The 23,011-nt window shown below is 38.2% G+C and overlaps 2 protein-coding genes across 2 annotated transcripts; both read right to left on the reverse strand.

Moving 5' to 3' along the window:
* Positions 1-3,227: 3,227 nt before the first annotated feature.
* LOC126713635 (lamin-like protein) lies at positions 3,228-6,015 on the reverse strand. Its single transcript, XM_050413444.1, has 2 exons — positions 5,732-6,015; positions 3,228-3,888 (listed from the first exon to the last, which is right to left on the reverse strand). The coding sequence occupies exons 1-2, from the start codon at positions 5,925-5,927 to the stop codon at positions 3,548-3,550; spliced, it is 537 nt and encodes a 178-aa protein (XP_050269401.1). The 5' UTR covers positions 5,928-6,015; the 3' UTR covers positions 3,228-3,547.
* Positions 6,016-17,398: 11,383 nt separating this feature from the next.
* On the reverse strand, positions 17,399-23,011 carry LOC126713636 (chorismate mutase 1, chloroplastic). The gene is made up of 6 exons (XM_050413445.1): positions 22,594-23,011; positions 21,218-21,443; positions 21,043-21,129; positions 20,517-20,660; positions 18,033-18,125; positions 17,399-17,890 (listed from the first exon to the last, which is right to left on the reverse strand). The coding sequence occupies exons 1-6, from the start codon at positions 22,776-22,778 to the stop codon at positions 17,654-17,656; spliced, it is 972 nt and encodes a 323-aa protein (XP_050269402.1). The 5' UTR covers positions 22,779-23,011; the 3' UTR covers positions 17,399-17,653.

Consider the following 23,011-nt stretch of genomic DNA (forward strand, 5'->3'; position numbering starts at 1 on the left):
CAGGAATTGTAATCTTTATTACTAGGAATAAAATGTGTTATAATGTAATAACTAAACTTATTCATTAGTTTGGTTGTGAGTTTTAACATTAGAATGAAACTTAACATTTATTTTAGGAAATTTCTTACTCATACAATTATATCTCCTTAAAAATTGTTATTTTTAAATTTAAATGAGAGATGTGTTTTTTTTTTTTTTTTACGATTTTTTATTTTTATAATTGTTAGATGTATGTGGAAAGTTTGTTTATTTGGAAATATATTAAGTTTTGAAATTATTACACTTACTAAGGAATAACTAATACAACCTTTTAAAGAGGAATAATTATTCCTCATTTTGAAGAATAGCTATTTATAAGGAATGATTATTACTTGTAATAAAAATATTACCAAACTAAAAAAAAAAATTAAACCATGGGAATAACTATTACATTACAGAGCCTATTACAGTCTATCAAACATGTCCTAAGAGATGCTAATTGAGCTATACAGCTCTTGACATATCCCCACATATTCAAAGTTTTACATACAACCACCAATGAAAAAAACATTAATGACTTGCGAAATTAGTCATATGATTCATTAAATAATAAATATATGTAGTCTTATAAATCACCGCGTAATAAATTATAAGAGTGTGTAATTTTAGTTACGTAACTCATTAAATAACAAATATGAATAATCTTATAAATCGCCATATAATAGATTGAAAGAAATTTTTCTAAACTAGTTTAGAGCAAAACTTTATCCATACCGAGATTCAAATAGTAACAACGGCCACACACCAAAAAGAAAGAAAAAAAAAAAATCATAATCATAAAGTAAGAAAATTAGCTAGAGAAGGAAGCATGAATGGCGGAGAGAGTTCAAACCCTTCAGGGATGAAAAGATTATGTAAGAAAATTTGGAAAGCAGAAGTCCCAAATAAGGTTATTGAGAGTGTGTCAAAATATTATTCCAACGAAGATGAACCTTTTTCACAGTAAAGTCATCGGCGATCCCACATGTGGCTCTGGGCCCGAAACTGTTATGCATGTATTGTGTGAATGCAAAAAGGTATGGAGCTATAGCAAGCTGTGTCATGTGATTGAAGGGCAAGGAGAGTTTATAGACATCCTTCAGAAAATTGTGATGAATCCCAGTATTGATTCCAACTCGATTGATGATTGCCTGGAGTGTATGGAAAAATAGAAATGAGGTGCGACATGGGGATGGGGGAAGGAAACAAACACCTGCAGAGATGTGTATGAAAGCAATAAGTCTGTTAATGGAATATCAAGCCGCCCAGGAGAGTACTCTAGAGTTTAGACAGTAGAGAGAGTGGACCATTAGAAAACTGTAACTGGGTTCCACCTCCACCTGAATGGTAAACCTTACAAATTGATATATCATAAGATTCATAACCAATGCTTAAAATTCTAGTGTGTGTTTATAAAAAATAAATATATATTATAATTTATTCATTGAAATATAATTTTTTTAAATAGCATTGAAATATAATAAGATAAGTATGACCACATTAAGAAGTATGAAGTATGGTATTATCATACTATTAGTCGTAGATTCACGCGATGTGTGAGAATAAATAATTAAAATGATAAAAGTATAAAACTACAACCTTTCGTGATGTGTAAGATTGTAATCTTAGGTTACAACCAATTTTGTAGCTAAAGTTTATCCTTCTTTTTGTAAGTTTTCTTTTAAGTTTGGCTCAAAAAAAAAATTTTCTTCGTATTTGGGTTGAAAAGTATGAAATTTTATTATATTTGGGCTAAACTCTTTAGTTTTGAGTTAAAAAATACAAAGAAAATAATAAAATAGACATTAGAAATATGAGACTTAAAAATGCAATAAAAATGATAAATATTCAAAAGTCTTATTTGGTCCACATTAGTTATATTGGTCCATTTTGTTCTCTTCAGTCCAATTTGGTCATATTCGGTCCATTCAGTCCTATTTAGTCCATTCTGTCTACTAAAGTTTTATTCGGTCCAATTCGGCCCGTTCGGTCTTATTCAGTCTACGTCGGACCATTCGGTCTACATTGGTCCTAGTCCACGTTGATCCTGTTTTGTCTACATTGGTGAGGTGATATGCGCAAGATCCTGCCTGATTCAAGGGAGCTGGCCTTTGACTAGAATTCACTAACACAGTGAGAGTCCTAGAAATCTGCTGCCACCCCAACCCAAACCCAAACCCAAACCCACCTCGAAGTATTTGTTGGGTACAGCCCGTCAAAAGGAGTAGGAGGACCCAATTATCATACCGCATGTACAATTCTACAATTAGCCTCAAAACTGGTTTAATTTGAATAACTCTATTCAAATGAACTTAAACATAGGGACAGGACCACTGGTGATTGGCTCAATTTTAGTGACCAAAAAAATGCAAAAGTAAGAAAAAGAGAAGGAGGTTCTTTTAAAGAAAACTAAGACCGCTCTTATCCAAAAAAAGAAAAAAAGAAAACTAAGATTGTTGGTTGGATGAGCGAGTTGAATTTATATTCTATCTCTATTTTCTAAAAAATATATTCTCTATTTCTTTCTTTTTATTAGATGCATGTATTGAGATTCATTTGAGAGGGTTTCAAACTATGGTATCTGCTCTTGTAGGTGAGAATTGAGCTTCAGATCTCTTATTCAACCATAAAAAACTTTACCAATTGAGCTAACTGGAATCCACAAAATGTATAATCTCTATTTAAGGGGCTCTCCTACTTAGATTCCTCATTTTTTGGTTCAAAAATGCTCCTACACTTTTATATTTATGTAGAGACAAAACTAAAAAACAATTCGATAAAAATATAACTCTAACTCCCATTAAAACATTACTTAAAAAATAGGGTCACTCTCCTATTAATTTTCAAATTACTTTATCTACTTATAAATTAAATTCTTAAAATAAAAATTTAATATAAAAAATAAAAAAAGCCTCATCGGACTATTAAGTGGTGCTATGGGACCAAGATGGTTTGGACTTTTTTCATAAATAATGCTTAGTACAAGTGTTGGTAATAGACGAATAAAAAGGATTTTATATAAAGCATCAATATCAGTTCACATTTTCTCATAAAGATTAACGAGTGTCATTAGTAGAATATGTGTACAGAGCTGAATGAAAGTGACATAACAAGTACATATAGCTGCACATGGTTACAGCTTGCTTCATTAAAAAAAAAAAAAAGTCAGCAGCAGAACCGCATTTTACGCAGTTGAATTCTCCAATAAATAAAATCTCAAACAATAAAACCATATCATATCTTAGTGTTGCACTTGCAGATTGCAGTCCAGTCAACATATTTGAAACTCAAACATCATGCACTCACTCACTCACACTACCTTCCCCCAATTTTAGGCCAGCTACCAATCCATCCCATCCCATGAAGAAAATCAACACACATCATAAATTAAAATTACCCCCCAAAGAAAAGAAAAAAAAAAGGTGGATTACAACTCGATTCCTTTCCTTTCTACAAATTGGTTTAAGGAATGTCTCAAATATAATTGAATGCCCTCATTAAAATGCTGAATTTTTGAAGATCAACAATGCTACCAGTACCAGAAGAATGCATCCCACACTGCACCAATGGCCAAAACCATTGGCAAAACAATCATGCCTCTTGAAGTCAAAGTAGGAGAGCTGCTTTTTTCATCCAATGGGGTTGATGTGGGAGGAGGTGGTAGTTTTTCCACATGTATTGCTAGCTTCATGCCACCATAGCAGAACCCCTTGCCACTAATGATATAGTAATTTCGCGTCACATTCAATGGAACCACATCCCTTCCAGCTCCAGTAGTCCAATTGTGAAGAAAATTATCAGAATTGCATGACTCATAGTCCGTCTTGTTCACCTCTAGCACGTTCATCTGGTTCCTATCATACACAAAAACTGGGGAAAACAACAATGAGTTACTCAGCAGCTTAAATATTAACCTTCAAATTAAGTAAATAACAGTGATATTACATGGCTGTGCTTACATATTAGAAAGAAATCACTAAAACATTCTCCAAACAAGCAAACCAAGTATTTAAGAGAAATAATATATGAAATTTTTAAAATTTAACAATTCAATTATGAGCATTAAATCTAAACATTCTCTGTTGACATTAGCTAGGGTTAGCATCATCAGCAGATTACAAGAAGTGCTTCTTTTATATGTTCTTAATGAACTTGGCATTGCCCTGTCATAAGCATGAATGAGTGATACTGACTCCCACTTGATGCTAATCTATACTTTCTGCAAGGTACTCACACTTCACATACAAACTCCTCCTTTTAGAGCTTTACAAAATTACAATTGAGATAAACTCTCAATTGAAATAGTTTGCTTGTGCCAAATGTCATAAAATAGATAGGAGGGTCTAACTCAGCTGAGAGCATAATGACTAATAGAATGTAGAAACAACATTATGTATGTGGTATGGTATTGATGTAGAGTCCAATCAAACATGTTCACTAATTTATGATCTTCCAGTGATTAATAAACTAAATAGCTTTGTTCCCTTAGCAAAGATCAGGTTCAGTGGGATGCACAGATTGTCCCAAAAACTTAAAAGTGGCTAAGAATCTGATCAGTAATGAGTATCTCAAGCTAACCAACTAACACTCCCCTTGTACAAACCAAGAACATTGTTTGAAGAGTTCAAAAATCATGTCAGAGAACCTCATCATCTGAGATGCTTAAGTTATAAGAAATCTGGCCAAACAATATGCATATCAAGCCAACAATGACCAACAAGGTTGAAGGTCTTGAAATGTCATCAAGCAAAATTGAGGCTCAAGTTGGTACTGTATGTTAGACTCAATCCTACACAGAAAAACTTTAAATAAGAGAAGCAAGATAGTTCAAGTTGAAGGCAACAGTGAAAGATATGTCTAGATCAAGAAAGAAGAGATTTTTACCATGATTTATCAATAAAGCTAGCTAACTACAGCGCAAAAGAATAAAGACAAGCACTTTATACTTGGCACAAACAGAAGCCCAAGAAAGTTCAAGAAAGTAGCAAATCTACATAAATTAATCCTAAACTAAAGAACAACTAAATCCTTAAATCTGAGCCAGCCCGGACAGTCATGACCAAAACAATGAAGAAATTCAAAATACTACTTCAATCACCAGTTCACCACCCACTTCTAGTTGCTGGAAAAGCAAAGCAAAATAGTTTTTTTTTTTTTTTTTGGTCAGCAAACAAAAGACTCAACTCAACAAGGCTGAGCAGTAGTGTCAGGGGAATTTTTTTGATTTCTCAGGTCTGCTGTCTGCATTAACCACTTTTTTTTTTTTTCTTTTATCTTTTCCTCTTTCCATTTTCTTGCATCTTCAAGCGGGCAAAGTGGGCCATAAGTGCAAGTTTCACAAATTGACAACAACAATTGAAAGATCTGAGATAATCTGATATGTGCAAACGGTTTTTACACAAAAAGATAAGCATTTCAACAAAATCAGTGGAAAGAACTCTCCAGTCTCCATAAAGCAGAAATTTTATCTTAAGACAGAAGGCAAAATAAGTAGCAAAAACAAGGAAAAAGCGCATAATCTCCACAACCCAATTTAGATCTATCTCATTTTAGCTGCAACTTGAAACTAAACCTGACTAAAACGTGAAAGAACATGAATTTTGCTATGAACTACTTATAGAGAAAGGTGTACTACAAGTACAGAGTAGATCTGTGAGATTCAGAACATGCATGCACACACACATTGAGAGAGAGAGAGAGAGAGCGCGCTTACAGAGCCAGTCACCATTGTAGAAGTGCTTGTCCTGAGCCCAAACAGTGTAATTGACATTAGTGTTCCAACCCATATTCCCTCCCACAGTCCAGCGAGTAGCCAACGCTCCAGGTACCATTACCACCACAAAAGCACACATTATAGCCACCACCATGCTCAAACACCCAGACCCACTTCTTCTTCTCACTACCTCCATTCTCTCTCTCTAAAGAAGCTCTGTTTTGGGTTTGGCTTGTTTCAGTGTTTGCTTGTTGTCAAGTACTAACTTTTTTCACTTACTACTAACTACCATTGGTTATTTATCTTTGAAAATCTATACCTTTAATTAATAGTATTTTATTTATTTGTTCATTAGTAAAAGCTTTTGTAAAGGTCCATTAATTAAGGCTGACTGTTGTGTGTTATACTGTTATTATATAGGGAATTCTACGTTCAGACAAACTTCACCATGTGCGTGGCAATGGGAATATGGGACGCCTTTTACTATTGGTTTGATTTTTTTTTTTTTAATTTTTTTTACATTACAAATTCTTCTTTTTCTTTGGATTTTCACCTTCTCTTTAATTTAATATTATTTTATTTATTATCAGAATAACTGCAAATTTCTTTTTTAAATTCCACTTAGAAAAATAGGTGTCAATATCTGCACTGAGTGTAATCCTTCACCTGAGGCAGAGGTACTAATTTAAATTGGAGATAGACAATTTGCATTGTGTTGTTTTTGTTTTTTTGGATAACAATTTGTATTGTATTGTTACTTGTTAGTAATTGTTGGCGTATCATAATGACATTGGAACCTAAGCGAATATTGTAGGAATTTTATGAAATTTTTATATTAAAAAATTACACGGAAATTTACAATCTAATTGGCATAGATTGTGGCCCAATAAGTTTGTCTCTTAATTTGATACAAGCTCATGCCTAGGAAACCCTACCCCCATTAGTCGTTATGATTGTGGTGGAGGTGGACACATCACACACCAGTAAAAGCTCAAACGGTTATCTCTCTTTTCCCCCTTTATTAGGCAGTTGATTTCACTGTATATCCAACCCCCTAATTGTAGGCCACCAACCGCACATGCGACAATGCTCCATTTATTTTGAAATAAAATATTTTCAGATCTAAAATTTGTTACTTGCTAATTTAAATAACTTAATCCAATTTTGTTCAGCTTGTAAATTTAATTTCTAGGACAGTTTCACTGTCATCCAAATAAAAATATAATAATGCTTAAATCACTAATTCAAAATATTTAACCCTAAGGTTGGCCTAATGAATAATGATTCTTAAGATCTCATGAGATCCATGAGGTCTTAAGTTTGAAATATTTAGTCAACAACTTGGGACCACCCTCAAATAATTTCTTTCTATAATACTCAAAGAAATAGTCAAGCTCTAAAAGAACCTTGGACACTCTTGTTCTCATGATAATAGTAATAATAAATTAATCATCTTGGGTGTTTTTGATCCTCGACTAAACTCAATCCAACTTATCCAAGAAAATCAGGCTAATATGGATGTTGTAACCTGCCTAATTGAGATTCTTTCCCTCTTTTAGGACTGCCATGAACTTCCTTCCCTCACTTTCAATTTTTCCAAGGTTTCTTCAATGAGAGTGAAGGGAATAGTTAAAGGGAGCTTGGAGGTATGACTTGCGTCTCGACTCAACAGATGCTGACTTGAAGTATGAGGGAGGAGCAAAGACAAAAGACAGATGAATAGATATGATAGACAAGGGGACGGATCGGATTCCGTTTATTGGCCTACTTGATAGCTATAATTTATCATGATTAAACCCTGTCATTGTCTTCCATACACCCCTTTACTCGAAACGTTGCCATTTAAACAAAGACTTGCCTCTTAACTTCAAATCATTGTGTTTCTTGATAAACAAAAAATACAAATTACTTTAAAAAAAAAAAATTTATACAAGGAATACCAATCTATATATAATAATTAACTTATCACGATTATGTTCTCTTGCGAAACGTTTGTCTTTTTGTTGATCACTCTTTACTGCGCCACATAGCTAAATAAATTACTGTCATGTTTACTACGCCACATAGCGAAACGTTTTGATTTTCTTAGTACCATTGTTGTTCATTTGTTTGTATTAATTTAGAGACGCAATGTTCTGTCTCTTGGGTAGTAGTTACAAAATATAAAACAACTCACTTCTTTCTTATCTCTTTCTTTCTCTATACTCTCTGCTCTTTCTCTCTCCTTCTCTCTAAGATCTATTTCCTATGGACAACTTTCAATCAATTTCTCCAAATTAGTGTTTCTCTATTTGCTGAACAATCTCAGAATGAGGACTTCTCTTGCCAAGTTCCAATCTTAGAAGCCTAATCCTTAATTCACTCCCGTTGCGACATGTGTCTTACTAAAAAAAACTGTTCAGTCTCATTCAGCTCGAAACAACATGTTTCTTAGATAAAATACATCTTTTGGTAAACAGATATATCTCTTCCCAAAAGACATGAAAAAGTTTATAAATATTGGGACTCATCGTTCATTTATTATGTAAGTTAAATTATCTCTTTGTCATTGCTTTACCCTAGACGAGTTTTTCTACTGTTATAAACCTCAACAGATTGCAACCTCGAAGGGATTTTACAATTTTGTTGTTTGCAAGCCGTCGTTAAAATTAGTGTCTGACATTCTTGATTCTAATCGCAATAGGAAAAGTAGGTATTTCTTTGTTTAGGGCTTGAACTGGGTGTGTAGGCTTGACGAGTGGGACAACATAGGGGAGGAATATGACAAAATGTGGGGTATTTTGGATGAGTCTGGTGAGTTTTCTGTCATAGTTTGATTTGTCAGTACTCACTTCTTTATATTGATTCTATGTGCTTTCTATTTCAGCCCAGGTGCGCCCAACGATTAACGAAGAAGAAGAAGACTTTTTACAACACATCCTTGCTATCCTTCTCGGGGAAAGGAATCGGAAGAAGTTGGTCACACTTGACAACTTGCACGTATTTTGTGGTAGACCAATCCCGACAGACAAAGCAAGAAGATTGGACGCCTAAGCACGTTTGCGTAAGTTTACTTTCACTCATCCCTTATCTATCTTGGTTTGTCCTTGCCAAATTGTTTCGTTGGTACAGACCTGACCTGTTGGTTGGTTTTGTCATTTTAGAGATGGACCTAAGGAAGAAGAGGGCCTTGGAGGTAAAAAGGGTGGCAGCCCTTTAGCTTAAGTCCGGCAATCCGTCTACCCTCTCGGCCAAGGTGGGGTAGAAGAGGAGGAACTTGGGCGACAAAGAGCACCCACTAAAGAGGATGATGGATCCTCCGGTGGGTGCCGGCGTAGGTCCTTCGCAGAAGACCCCTGACCCCCCTTACCATGGTATGGGTAAAGGCCTGATAGCTTCGTAAGGCCTCGTCACTCCTTCAACCATCACCTCTGAAATTGTTGCCCCCACGCTCATCCCCCTGCTTGTGAGGAACAAGCAGTATGCTGTCATGATGGTCTAATCCTTTGTTAGGGATGTGGACCTCGATGAATGCTTTGAGCATGAGACAGGGCCTTTGGGGGATGCTGGCCTTTTCGACCTAATGAGGGTAGGCTCCTTGTCTCACACATTTACTTCTCTTTTGTCTATATTGTGTGATTAACCGTCCCTCTCTTTCTCATGCTCTAGAGAGGATGCAAGCCCTACAGATTAGGTGTGTTACTTAGGAGGTGGTGGTTAGGCGCCTAAGGACCTATCTAGCTGCCGATAGCAAAAAGATAAAGGAATATAAGGAGGCCATTCGTTTCCTTAATGGTGAGGTCAATGATCAGAAAGCCAAGGTGACCCAGCTAGAGGGTGACGCTCGTTGGGTGAAGGAGCTGGCTAAGACCAATGCCAACTTGAGGATCAAATTGGCTGCTCTCCATGAGCAAGTCTACAAGGCCAAAGCTGACACCATAGAGGAGTTCAAAGGTTTCCAACCTTATTTTGACGAGTTGGGGGGCTAGTATGGGGAAGGCTTCGAGGGATTTTGCAGGTAGGCCGTTCTCATTTTCCCTGGTTAGGACTTTTCTCAAGTTAAGATTAACACTGCGGTCCCAATGACTTCTGGAGGAGGCAATATGATTGTAGAGATCGATGACAAGGGAGACAACAGACAAGTGGAGGTGGAGAAAGCTAGTCCGGCTGAAGGTGTGATCAATAGGCAAACTGCCACGGAAGGTCCAACCATCCCTGAGGCTTTTCCAACTTGATTATTTTGAGCCCTTTTTTTTCTTTTTCTTTTTTAAGTTTAAAATAATTTTGAAAACAATTTAAGTGCCTTGTTTTGGCATAAGTGACAATTTATGCCTCCATTTGATTTGATGAAGTTTTATTTATATATCCATGTTTTTTGCACATATTGCTTATGCATGAATGTGTGATGAATGCATGATGTATTAACCTTATTGAGCATTTAACGTGCCCGTCTGCTTTATATGCTTAGCTCAATTGCATGTTGCATCTGTTGGTCTTTAAGCGACCTTATATACAATATATCCATCGACTTAGATCCATACCTTAGGAAGGATCTAGAAATTTATGGACCAGGAACCTATCGGTGTCATTGGTTATTGGTTTATCCTCCAGGTAGGAGTTAGGATACGAGTGACCAGGCATCTGTTGGTGTCCTTCGTCGTTGTTCCACATTATTGTGGGATTTAGAATTTTATAAGTGACTAGGCACCTGTCAATGTCCATAGTTGTTGGTCCACCCCATAGGTAGGATTTAGAATATATGGGTGACCAAGCACCTGTTGGTGTCCATAGTCGTTGGTCCACCCCATAATTAGGATTTAGAATATATGGGTGACTAGGCACCTGTCGGTGTCCTGGTTCGTCCGTCCACCTGGTAGGTAGGATTTTGAATTTTTTTTTAAATGACTAGGCACTTGTCGGTGACTGTAGTTGTCGGCTACCCCGTAGGTGAGACTTATAATTTTTTGAATGAGTAGGCACCCGTCGGTGTCCTCAGTCGTTGATCTACCCTGTAGTTAGGACTTATAAGTTTTTAGCTTTCCTTGCTGTGGGTAGATAATTCTTCAAGAACAATTCCTCTTATTGAAAATATATGAAAAATGTAGATAGATTGCCTGATGAGCCTTTGGAGTTTACTCAACAAAATTTAAACAATTGAAAAAACATAACGGAACTTTAAAGGAGAAGTGATAACATAGTTTGTAGTTTGCGTACTACTATTAGTATTTTCTCAGGTGCTCGGTATTCCAAGAGTGATGTAGCCTTTATTCGTAGAGCGTTTCTAGGTGGTAGGTACCCTTTCTATAGCAATCAACGATTTTGTAGGATCTTTCCCAATTGGGGCCTAACTTGCCCTACATGGGATTTTTAGTAGTTGTCGTCACCTTCCTTAAGATGAGGTCTTCGACCTCAAAGTGTCTGGGCCTAACCCTGGTGTTGTAATGCTTGGCCATAAGGTCCTAGGAGCATGCCATCCATTGTTCAGTTGTTGCCCTAATTTCATCCAGAAGGTCTAATTGTAGGCATATTCCTTCTTCATTCTTCCCTCCATTATGATGGGCTATCCTAGAGCTTGTTAACCCAACTTCTACTAGAATGACAACTTCACTCCCAAATGTAAGGTAAAAGGGTGTCTTGCTTGTAGGTGTTCGAGTCATCATCTTGTATGCCCATAAAATGCTTGGTAGCTCATCTATCCATATCCCTTTACCCCCTCAAGCCGAGTCTTGATTATTTTGAGCAAGGATCGGTTTGTAATCTCAACCTGTCCATTGGCCTGTGGGTAGGCGGGTGAAGAGTAGTGGTTTTTGATCCCCAGTTACTGGCAAAAGTCTTTGAATGTGTCGTTGTCAAATTGCTTTCTATTGTCAGAGGCAAAGACTCCAAGGATTCCGAAGCGACAAATGATATTCTTCCACACGAAGTTTCAAACGTTCTTCTCAATGATTATGGCCAAGAGTTCTACTTCGACTTATTTAATGAAGCAGTCGATTCCTGTGACGAGGAACTTGAGCTGCAGTATTGCCATAAGGAAGGATCCCATAATGTCGAGTCTTCACTAGGCGAAGGGCCATGGGGCATTCATTGGAGTGAGTTGTTATGATGGTTGCCTTATGATGTTTCTGAAGCGTTAGCATCTATCACATGCTTTTACGTAGGACTGGGTATCCTTCTGCATAGTCGGCCAATAGTACCCCGCACGTATGAGCTTATGAACCAGTGAACGTGCTCCCGAGTGGTTTCCACATACCCCCTCACGGACTTCTCTCATGACATAGTCTTCTTCATTGGGAACTAGACACCTCAAGTACGGTTGGGAGAAACCCCTTTTATAAAGGACGTCTCTTATTAATACAAAGCACGACGCCTACACCCTCAGCCTTCGGGAGGCGCTGCGATCTTCCAGAAGTGTCCTGCTTTTAAGGTAGGAGATGATTGGAGTCATCCAGTCAGCTTCTATTAGGAATATCTGTATGTCTACTTCATCAATGGCAAGTGAATATTGGATGAAGGATAGTACTTGACTACCGACAATCATATGTTTTGCAGATGTCGCTTTAGCTAGATGGTCAGTATGTTCATTCTCTTACCTTGGGACTTGTACGAATTTCATCGCAAAATTTAGATTCATCTGTTTCTTAACTAGATGCAAGTACTTCTTCATCTATTCCCCTTTGGCCTCATAGTTTCCATTGACATGCCCAACGATGACTTGAGAGTCACTATGTATGACTACTAATGAGGCCCCTGTTGCTTTGGCCAAGTCGAGGCCTATCAGGACCACTTCATACTCAGATATATTATTAGTCGTCGGGAATTGGTGGCAGATCGCGCATTCTATCATGTCCCTTTCTAAGGATTATAGGTCAACTCCAATCCCTTCGACATGTCTGTTAGGTGATCCACCCATCCTGACCAACCATGGGGTCGCCCCCCAGCCTTTATCCTTATTCGTTGTGAATTCAATGACAAAGTCAGCTAGGGCTTGGGCTTTGAACGTAGTCCTCGATCGATATTGTACGTCAAACTCACTTAGCTCTATTGCGCAAAGGACCAATTGTTTGGCTGCCTCCGGTTTGTTCATTGCTTTGCACAGGGGTTTGTCGGTCTGGACCACTATGGTGTGTGCTTGGAAATATGGCCTAAGCTTGCAGGCGGATGTAATTAGAGTGAAAGCCAACTTCTCCGTAGGGGGATACCTCCCTTTTTCCCCCCTAAGCACTTGGCTAGTGTAGTATACAAGTAACTGTATGTGGTCCTCTTCCTGAATGAGAGCTGAGTTGACGGCCATGAGGGATACAGTTTGGTAGAGGGAAAGCTCTTTATTGGGTTTGGATGGACTGAGCGAAGTGGGGACGAAAGGTATACCTTCAACTCCTTGAAGGCTTTTTGTCATTCATCTGTCCATTCGATGACTTTCTTAAGTGTCTTGAAGAATGACAGGCATTTGTCAGTCGCTCGAGAGACGAACCTATTGAAGGCTGCGACCCTTCCGGTCAAACTCTGCACATTCTTGATGTTCTTTAGGGGCTCCATTTCCAACATGGCCTTAATTTTGTCTGGGTTGGCCTTGACGCCCCGTTAGGACACCATGAAACCTAGAAACTTTCCTGATGACACCTTGAACACACACTTACTGGAATTCAGCTTTATGTTATAAAGATAGAGGATCTCAAATGTCTCCTGAAGGTTGTCAAGATGGTGATATTCCCTCTTACTCTTTACCAACATGTTGTCTAGGTACACTTCAACATTTTGCCCAATCTGCTGGACGAACATTTTGTTCACGGGCCTTTGATACGTCGCTCTTGCATTCTTCAGCCCAAACGGCATGACCTTGTAGCAAAAAAGCCCTTGGCTTGTGACAAACAAAGTATTCTCTTGATCGAATTTGTCCAACCTGATTTGATTGTAGCTAGAGAGAACGTCCATGAAGCTTAGTAGCTGGTGTCCAGTCGTCAAGTCTACGAGGAGGTCAATCCATGGGAGTGGGTAACTATCTTTCGGGAAGGCTTTGTTTAGTTCGATGAAATCCACACACATTCTTCACTTGTCGTTTGCTTCTTTGACTATTACTACATTGGCTAACCATTCGAGGTAGTAGACCCCTCTGATGAAGCCTGCTTCCAGTAGGTTATGAACCTCTTTAGCTATGGCTTTGAACCTTTCTTGGGTGAAGACCCTCTCCTTTTGCTGAATAGGGGGGAAGGGTGGAGAGAGGTTGATCCGATGAACCACAGTACTAGGATCAATCCCTGGCCTGTCCTTATGGCTTCAAGCAAAAACGTCCAGATTGTTCCTCAGGAAGAGGGTGAGTTTTTTACGGACCAAAAGGCTGGATTGCGTGCCAATGTGGGTGGTTCAGTTTGGACGCTCGTCATCAAGAGAAACTTCTTCCAAGGCTTTTGTTGGCTCCACTGTCACCCATCGCTCTTCAATGTTCAGAGCTTGTAGGTGATCATCTATTTCTAGCATGGCTATGTAGCACTCGCGAGGAGCCATTTGATCTCCGTGTGCCTCCCCTACTCCATACTCAGTTTGGAATTTTACCAACAAGTAGTAAGTAAAGGTCGCTACTCTTCACGCATTGAGTGTAGGTCGCCCAATGATGGTGTTGTAGGCTGAGGAGCAGTCAACAACTAAGAAGGTGATCTCCTTGGTGAGTTGCTGAGGATATGTGCCAATGGTCATTGGTAGGGTAATGGATCTGACAAAGAAGACTTTGGTATCATCGAATCCTACGAGCATAGTGTTCGATAGTAAAAGCCGCTCATTGTCGATCTTCATCTGTTGGAAGGCAAGATAGTAGAGGATGTCATCTGAGATTCCGTTGTCCACTAGGACTCATTGGGTATTGAAGTCAGCTATCGATAGGTTGATGACTAGAGCATCGTCATGGTGGTGGTGGAGTCATTGGGCATCTTCATCAGATAAGCTAATAGTTGGGTTATTGACCCTTATCAACTTGGGCAAACGACTGGTGATTTGGACACTTTGCACCATCCGTAAGTAGGTCTTCCTAGCCTTTCTAGAGGAACCAGCTATCGTGCTTCCCTTTATAATCACCCTTATTTCTCCAAGTGGAGCTCTTGTTCGTTCCTCGGTCCATTGGTTGGGCTCTAGATCCCTTGGTGGATTCTCTCTAGCTCTTTCTTGCCTGTTGAACTACTTCAGCTTCCCTTACTTGATGAGGGCCTCTATCTGTTGCTTTAAATCATAACATTCGGAAGTGTCGTGCTCGTGGTCTCGATGAAAGTGGCAATACTTGTTCCTCGGTCTTTTGTTAAGGTCTCCCTTTAACTTGTCCAGCCATGTTAGTGCTGCGTCATCCCTTATCTATATAAGGACTTGATCGAGTGGAATGTTCAGCAAGGTGAATTGGTCATCCTACCAGGTGGAGGTTTCGACCTTCTATCGTCCCTTCGTTTGTTTGTTGGGGCAGTATTTCTTCCTCTATCTTGACGGGGATCTTCTTGCCTTTCTCTCTTCTTTGGTCTGCCCCCTCAGGCTATCATAATGTCTTTAGTGCTCATGTATCTTGTAGCTTGGTACAACATATCTGCTATAGTTTTTGGATCCTTCTTGTAGACAGAAAAGAGAAAATCCCCAGACTAGGGTACATTAGCGAAAGTTGTAGCCAAGACCTTATTGTCGGCTTCGTCGATCAAAAGGGCTTCTTTGTTGAATCGAGTTACATACGACCTTAAGTTCTCGTCCTCCTATTGCTTGGTGTTTAATAAGCTTGCGGTGGACCTCTTGTACCTTTGCACGCCAATGAAGTGTAAGACAAAATGTCCATTCAACTCCTTAAAGGTCAAGACGGTGTTGGGTGTTATCTTATTGAACCACACCCTAGTTGGTCCCTTGAGTGTGGTAAGGAAGGCCTTGCACATGATTTCATCTTGGACCCCTTGTAGGTGCATGAGTGTCTTGAATAATTCTAGATGGTTGAGTGGGTTCTTCGATCCATCATACGCTTTTACCTGTGGCATCCAGAACTTGGCTGGAAGGGGAAAAGAGGTGACCTACGTTGTGAAGGGTGAGTCAGTCCAATGGACTAGCTTGTCCAGGTCGATGGATACTCGTCCACTTATGGTGTTCGTCATCATGTCCATCTTCTCCTTCATCATCTGCATGTGCTATACCATGCGAATCGCATCGATTTCTAGCTGGGACAGACGATCAGTGTCTTGTCGATCTCGTCTGCTCGCGGTGTTGCTTTCTTTCTGATCTTCCCTTTCTTGCCGTCCCCTCGTCGGGGGGTGGCTGTTGTTGCGCTCACCATTGTCCCTCTCATCATGTTGATCGTCGGGACGTTACTCATTCCTCTTGTTCAGTTGTTGCTTCAACTCCTGGTTGTGTTGAGTGCGTCGCTTGACCACCGCAGTGAGGGTTTGTACTTGTCTTTCCAATGTGTTGAAATGATTCCCGGTCTCCTAGTTGATGGTAGCCATTGATTGCGTTTGGACCACACAACTCTTTGTCTTAGAAGTGGTGATATGGCTAATCACTTGTTTCCACAGACGGCACCAATTGATGATACACAAAAATCGTTAGTGAGCTGATCGTCCACAAACGCTCCAATGGGGGTACCTGAATAACAAAAAGGTAAAGAACCTACAGAGAGCATCGGTGGGATGCCGGTCAAAGACCCTCTGAAGGTTAAGTCAATGATAGAAGAATCTCCAAGAACTTAGGGATGCAAGAGCTACGATAATTTCACATACCTTGAGGAAGTGAGTGCTCGATGTTTATATAGTGTTTTGTAGAGCTGACTAAGATCCCTTGAATATAAGGGCTTTCCTTGTAGAGAAGATTGTGGAGTTAAGGCTCTGAGATCCTAGGGCTTTTCTTCCCATATTAGGAAGATATGAATGTGTAATAGGGTCTTAGGGCATGGTACGCAAGTTATTTCCATGTAGGGGTTCATGAGTGGACAACATGTAAGAGCTTCATGGGACCCAACGTGTTCCATCGTCGGTATGCATAACCGTTTGTCTGGTTTATGCTAGCCATATGTCGGTACACATAACTGTCTGTCGGGCATGCTATTCATCCGTCAAGCACCCTCAACCCCTATGTCATGCTACACTCCCAAGCTATACTTTGGTCTTTATATGCGCGCCAATCGTTGAGACTAATCGTGTGGTGTCTGACAAGTCTTTTATGAAGTGGTCGGTTGTTGGGGAAGGTTGTATCATTGGGTTTTTGCAGAGGTGGAATGAGTTATCCACCAACGAGTCATCAGGTGAGGTATTTCCATCCTGACGGGTTAAAGAGTTAGATGATTTTTATGTCGAAAAATTTCCTTATCACATCTTAATTGTAATAGAAAATAGAAATAACATAAACTTCAACTAATAATTCTCCATTGACTTCTCCCATAACTGTTGAAATTCTAAAATTAGAAGAAAAGAGTCTTCCAATCCAAATGCTTCGCAAATGTCGCAAGACAACTACATCAAAAACTTATTACTAATTATATACATGCTGGTATTTTATAAATGTTGTGGTGTTAATACCTATGATTGTAATATACCTAATGTAATAGTAGACAACAAACATATAACTTACAGATTTCACATGTTTGAACATGACTAACCCATCAAAATAACGTCATGCATTGCGCAAGTTAGCGACTAGTTACTTCTAAATTAAGAAAACTCAAGTAACCAATTCAAAGAAGAATTTGAATAAATTCCAACTGCACCCATTTTGGAAATTTATATCATTTGAAATAAAAATTCACATCACTCTATCTGCTTGTTTTACATCACAAATTCACTATTAATGCATCTTAGAGCCTCTTACATACAATAATTACAAAGACAATCATCGAAAACCACTATCCGTAAAGAGTTTCTGATTCTCCATCTCATCTTATATGGTACTAAAAACAAAATATATATCATAAATAGTGGGAGAAAGTGACTGGAACACCATTCAATCCAATCTTCTAAGCAGGTACTCAACTTGAACTTCCTTTGTCAATGGCATGATCCAGTCCCCATATAGATCAGCAACCAAGCTTGGCTCTATTTTGTAAACTGGTTCAGCTTCATCTCCCTCTACACTCATTGTCACCTCTTGGGCATAAGTTTTCGCCTTCATTTCTACTCTCTTTCTAATTGCCTCTTCAACTTCTGGGTATGTCAGCAGATCCATCAGTGTTTGACTGTCCTGCAAAATCCAATACAACAGCCCCAAAAAAATAAAACAAAAACTAAAGAAACTATAAGTGAAAGATTCAGAAATGCAAATCACACCCAAAAAATTGCACAGGAGAAGTAAAGTAGGAATGCATCTAAGAAAGGTTATGTACCTGTGCCCTAATGGCAGCTTCATACACGTCTGGAGAGGCTTGAAATTTTGCCTCCGCTACATATTTACCGTAATGGATTCTCTTCGACAGAGCCTGCGATCATAACAAGTATGCATCAATGCACAGTGAGAGAGAGAGAGAGATCTTGTTCCCCTTCTTTTGACAATAGTACTGTTCATAGGGATGCAATAATGCCACAAATTGCTGTGTTTGAAAACTGCATTAATAGATATGCTTTGGAGTTTACCTACAGTTAATATACTATGAACATAACATTTACACAACATAGTGCAAACAATTAGATATGTCAAGAGAGAATCTTTTATGCAATTAGTCAATAGATATTAAAATTTTAGACAAAATATATTTAAGGAGTGTGAAAAATGAGTTGGTTGGGCTTATCCACCATCATCGTAAAAAAGTTTCCATAATTAATTCACCCACACACCGGATGTATTAAAATTGCATATTTTTCAAACTTTTATATTGCTGTAAATGAGACAAGGGAGGTAGATAACATGTTAATATATAGAGATTTATTTATTTCTTTTCATAAAATGGAATTCCCAGGACTGATACATGATTTTCTTTTATCTTCAAAAGTGCAAGGAATGAATATGTGGAGGATGCTTAAGGAAGAAAGCTTTCACCAGATAGTGGATGCAATACCTCAAACACAGCATGTGGTTACTAAATCTGGTATACAGTATATGTTATGATCCTAGTGTCCCACATAGATTAAGTATAAGTTTAATCATGTGTTTATAAGCTCTTGGGCACCCTCCCCTTGCATGCCAGTTTTCAAGAGTGGAGTTCTACCCATAGGTTCTTAACATTTGATATCATAGCCAACCACCAATAACTGATAGGTGAGTGGAGCCACCAAAAGAGAAAGGGCTACCATCGAGTCACTGTCGCTAGGGTGAGCCGTCATGGACGTCACTTGCGGAGCGTGGTGGTATGTTATGATCCTAATGTCCTACATAGATTAAGTATAAATTTAACCATGGGTTTATAAGCTTTTCAAGAGTGAGTTCTAACCATGGGTTCTTAACAGTATACTATGATTACATATATTTTCACACTAAAGCTTGTATATGGTAGGCCACTACTATGAAGTGGATAAAGAGAGAAATCATATGAGAACATCATGGAACACAAGTTGCATGCCAATGACAGACATCATAAAAATGTACTCTCTTTGATGTTCTGAGTCCTGAGAGGTCAAGTTTTAGTTCCTATACTAACTTTATATCTCTTGCACCATACAAATAGGCATAATTGCCAAGAAACCAACTCCTAATCCCACAATGCAGTTTTAATAAGCACAACCAAAAGGGGTTGCTTCACATAAGGGACTCCATTATTAATAAGAAGGCCAGAATTATACCAAAAAAGGATAAGCTTTCTTTACTTTTTGAATCCAAACCAGATTAAACCAGCCAACACCAATGTCATCTCACTTACTTGGGTTACAGGAAACTCATCCAAGGCAGGCAAGATGGATCCTACTGTAAGAAATGAATACTTTTGAATTTTGCCAAGATGAATTATCATGTTAAAGAATAAAGATCTTACACTTAGTATTTCCAACAGAGATTTGAAATTTTTTACTTCCTAATGAATCTACTGAAATAAACAAATTGACCCTAGTCTAACGGCTTAAGCATTTGGCAAAAGAAAAAACTCACTATTGACAGCAGGTACAGGTCTATGTATAACAATGTATAGCAGGCTACCATTTAAGGTGGCTAATAATAGTAACTTCTTAATAAGAATCTTAACCAGCATCAGCACTGGCATGTCTTGTCCCGGAGGTTGGCCTACATGAATTAAAAGTATAAGTCATCTACATTTGAGATTATGTTATGGCAGGCTTTAGCATTACATCAAACCTCTCTGAAATAATGCCATATTTTTATGGGTTCATGTGTGAGAAGAGGGGCTTATCTTGAATTTTAGCCAACAGTAGGTGGTGCTAAGGGACCTATCCTGGTAGTTCTGCATTCAGACCAAAAAATGCCCTAAACTCAGGAAGGTCTAAGGAACTGCATTTACTGTTTTGCATTTGACCCCACCTTAACTGCCAAATGCTTTTCACTCGGAAAGTCTCAATGTTGCTCAAATAAGGAAAAGCTCTCATTAGATGCTCTATTAGGGAGATTTGACTTGTGCTGCTTGATTTACCCGTGGTAGTCCAACAGTCACAATTTCTTCCATGAACAAAAGTAATACGAAGTATACAAGTGCACAAAGAATAGAGAGAGAGAGAGAGAGAGAGAGAGAGAGAGAGAGAGAGAAGTTGAGATACAAGGTGAACATTTAGCAAAAGATGCAAGATGCATAAGATAATTAATTCAGGGGACCATAAAGACAGAGGAAGTCCCTGAGTTGCACTTACTATAGTAGAATTCATACTATTATACTCATCCAAATTAACTTTGAAGCTTGTTAATACATGTATAAATTGATCAAAATGCATACCTGCAAGCACATCGTATCACAAACAGCAGTTGATCCACAATTGCCATCATCCCCTTCCTTGACTAATATTGAGATAAGATCTCCAAAATAAATGTCCCAGACTTTCTTATTTATATTAATTGAGTCAGCAAAAGGATGTAGCACCTGTTTGCAAGTTAGGAACCGTATCAAAATGGCAGAGAATAAGGGGAAATGAAAAAACAACTAGCAATTATGTTAATAAAAATCTAACTGCACAGAGAGAGAGAGAGAGAGAGAGAGAGAGAGAGAGAGAGAGAGAGAGAGAGAGTCAGGAATGTTCTCAGGGTTATCCTTTAAGAAAAATTTCATTAATTATAACTAATAAAAGAGAAGACTTATCTTTACATCAATTTTGCAACCTAAATATACTTTGAACCCAACTAGTGTGAAATTTATAGAAGGATTGTTGACTTTTCATGAAGCAAGCGAATTAACATTATTGAATTTCCCCTTCTTCCCCCTTCCAGATTAGTATTCATTTTTTACTCTTTAATACTATTCTTACCTGTGGGTATTGCAAAGGTGGCAACAATGGGTCTGGGAGGTCATCAGGGAAAAAAGGATGCTCATCAGGGCTCTTGTATCTACCCACCTAATGTGCAATGAGAAGTTAATCAGAATGCCTTCAAAAACCCAACCTTCATTTCAACTATTCTTTTTTTTCCAGAGGTTTAACATACCTGAGCATGAAGCTTTTCAGTTTCTTTAACCATGTATTCAACCAAAGAGCCATGGAACCCTTCCATGGAGAAAGCATTAGGGTCGTATGTATCTGCATTATAACAATATTGAGCTCTCTCCAAAAGGCTAAATATAATGCTATCCTCTTGTCGAATTAAGGAATTTCTTATACCCTCTAGTGTCAAGTTATCACTCCCATCCACCCTTTTCTTTATTGCCAATGATCTACATAAAAAGAAACCACCAAAAATGAGAAAAAAGATGCCCAAATCCATCCACAGGACACTGAAACTGTATTCTATAATATCTGCACTCTCGCAAGAATTTACATGTATTTACAACAATTGCAGGAAGACATGCCAGCACAACACACAAAGTGGACTGTTACCAATAATTTGATGGAAGAAACCAATAGCTATCTGGTTGATCAAGAAGTCCTACAAAAGAATCATGGATGCATTGATATATTTAAGCAACTAGTTTCGGAAAATCTTAAACCAATCAAGGGGGACAAATGAAGCTACGTTTTGCATACATTTTGATATTAGCATTGTTTATATATATATATATATATATATATTTTTTTTTTAATGAGTGAAATGGAAGTACAAGAAGTACTATATAAAATGAGGAGCACCTGCTGCAGAGAAGAGGTTGAATCGCCTAACTCTACTTACTTAGAAACATGGTTACAAACAAATAAATCAAGAAAACAAACCATAAAACAAGCATAAAATGTAAGTTTAACTACTAATTGTTGCAATTAAGTACTTTGTCAACTATTCATGATTTCTTTTCTTGTTTTAAATGTATCACTAGAATATATTTTTCAGCCTTTGAAATTTTGTCCAAGTTGATTTTGTTCCTCAAATTTAAAAAGTTGGAATTAAAAAAAATAAAAATTAAAAAGTACCACTTCCATCTTCCCATCTAACTGTTTTTTTTTTTTTTTTTTTTTAATAAAATCCCATCTAACTGTTGTTAAAGAAATTGCATATGTGGGATAAAATAAGGTTTAGGCTAAATGGACAGACCGACAAAATTGAAACTTTTCTAGGACAAAAATGCAACTTTCTAAATTTGAAGAGGAAAGTCAAACTTGAACTTAATTGCAAGTATTTCAGCCTATATTTATGAAGCTCATTGGGATGCAAAACTGATCAGATCATCGGCCACAATGTTTAAATGTTAATATGAATGCTTATGCAAGTAGAACCATTATATTGAGAACACACACACAAAAATGCAAGTGAAATCATAAGGCAAAGACAACCAACAATGACGACAACAAGTGCCATAAATTGTGTATAATAATCAAAACAGGCTGGATTCCGAAAATGAACAAAATTAGAGAAAACGGTTGGTGTTCTCGTACCCAGTGGAAGTCGCAGCAGCTTGTACAGATTGAATGCCTCTTTTGGACAAGCTTGAACCTCGGAAGCTGAAAGAGAGATTCTGCCTGGTCTGGTGGACAAAAGGGGAAATGGGTTTCGAAAATCTGGAAGTACGAGAAGGAGTTGTAATGGCAGGAGAGGCAACTCCTAACAGCTTGGCCTCCATTGAAAAGAAAGAGAGAGAGCTTAGACGGCAAGGAACGACGAAAAGAGAAACCCGTTAAAAGTAAAACCCAAGACAAAGACAAAGGACGTTATGTTGTTTGGGCCAGTTTTACTTTTAGTGCTTTGGGATTGGGTGAGACAGTGAGAGAGGACAGAGGGGTAGTAGGTGTGTTGGGTGAGTCGAGAGAGTTGGCATTCTACGCTACACCTACACCTACACGCAACGTGACACTT

The sequence above is a fragment of the Quercus robur genome, chromosome 2 (genome assembly GCF_932294415.1).
Source record: "Quercus robur chromosome 2, dhQueRobu3.1, whole genome shotgun sequence".
Classification (NCBI taxonomy): Eukaryota; Viridiplantae; Streptophyta; class Magnoliopsida; order Fagales; family Fagaceae; genus Quercus; species Quercus robur.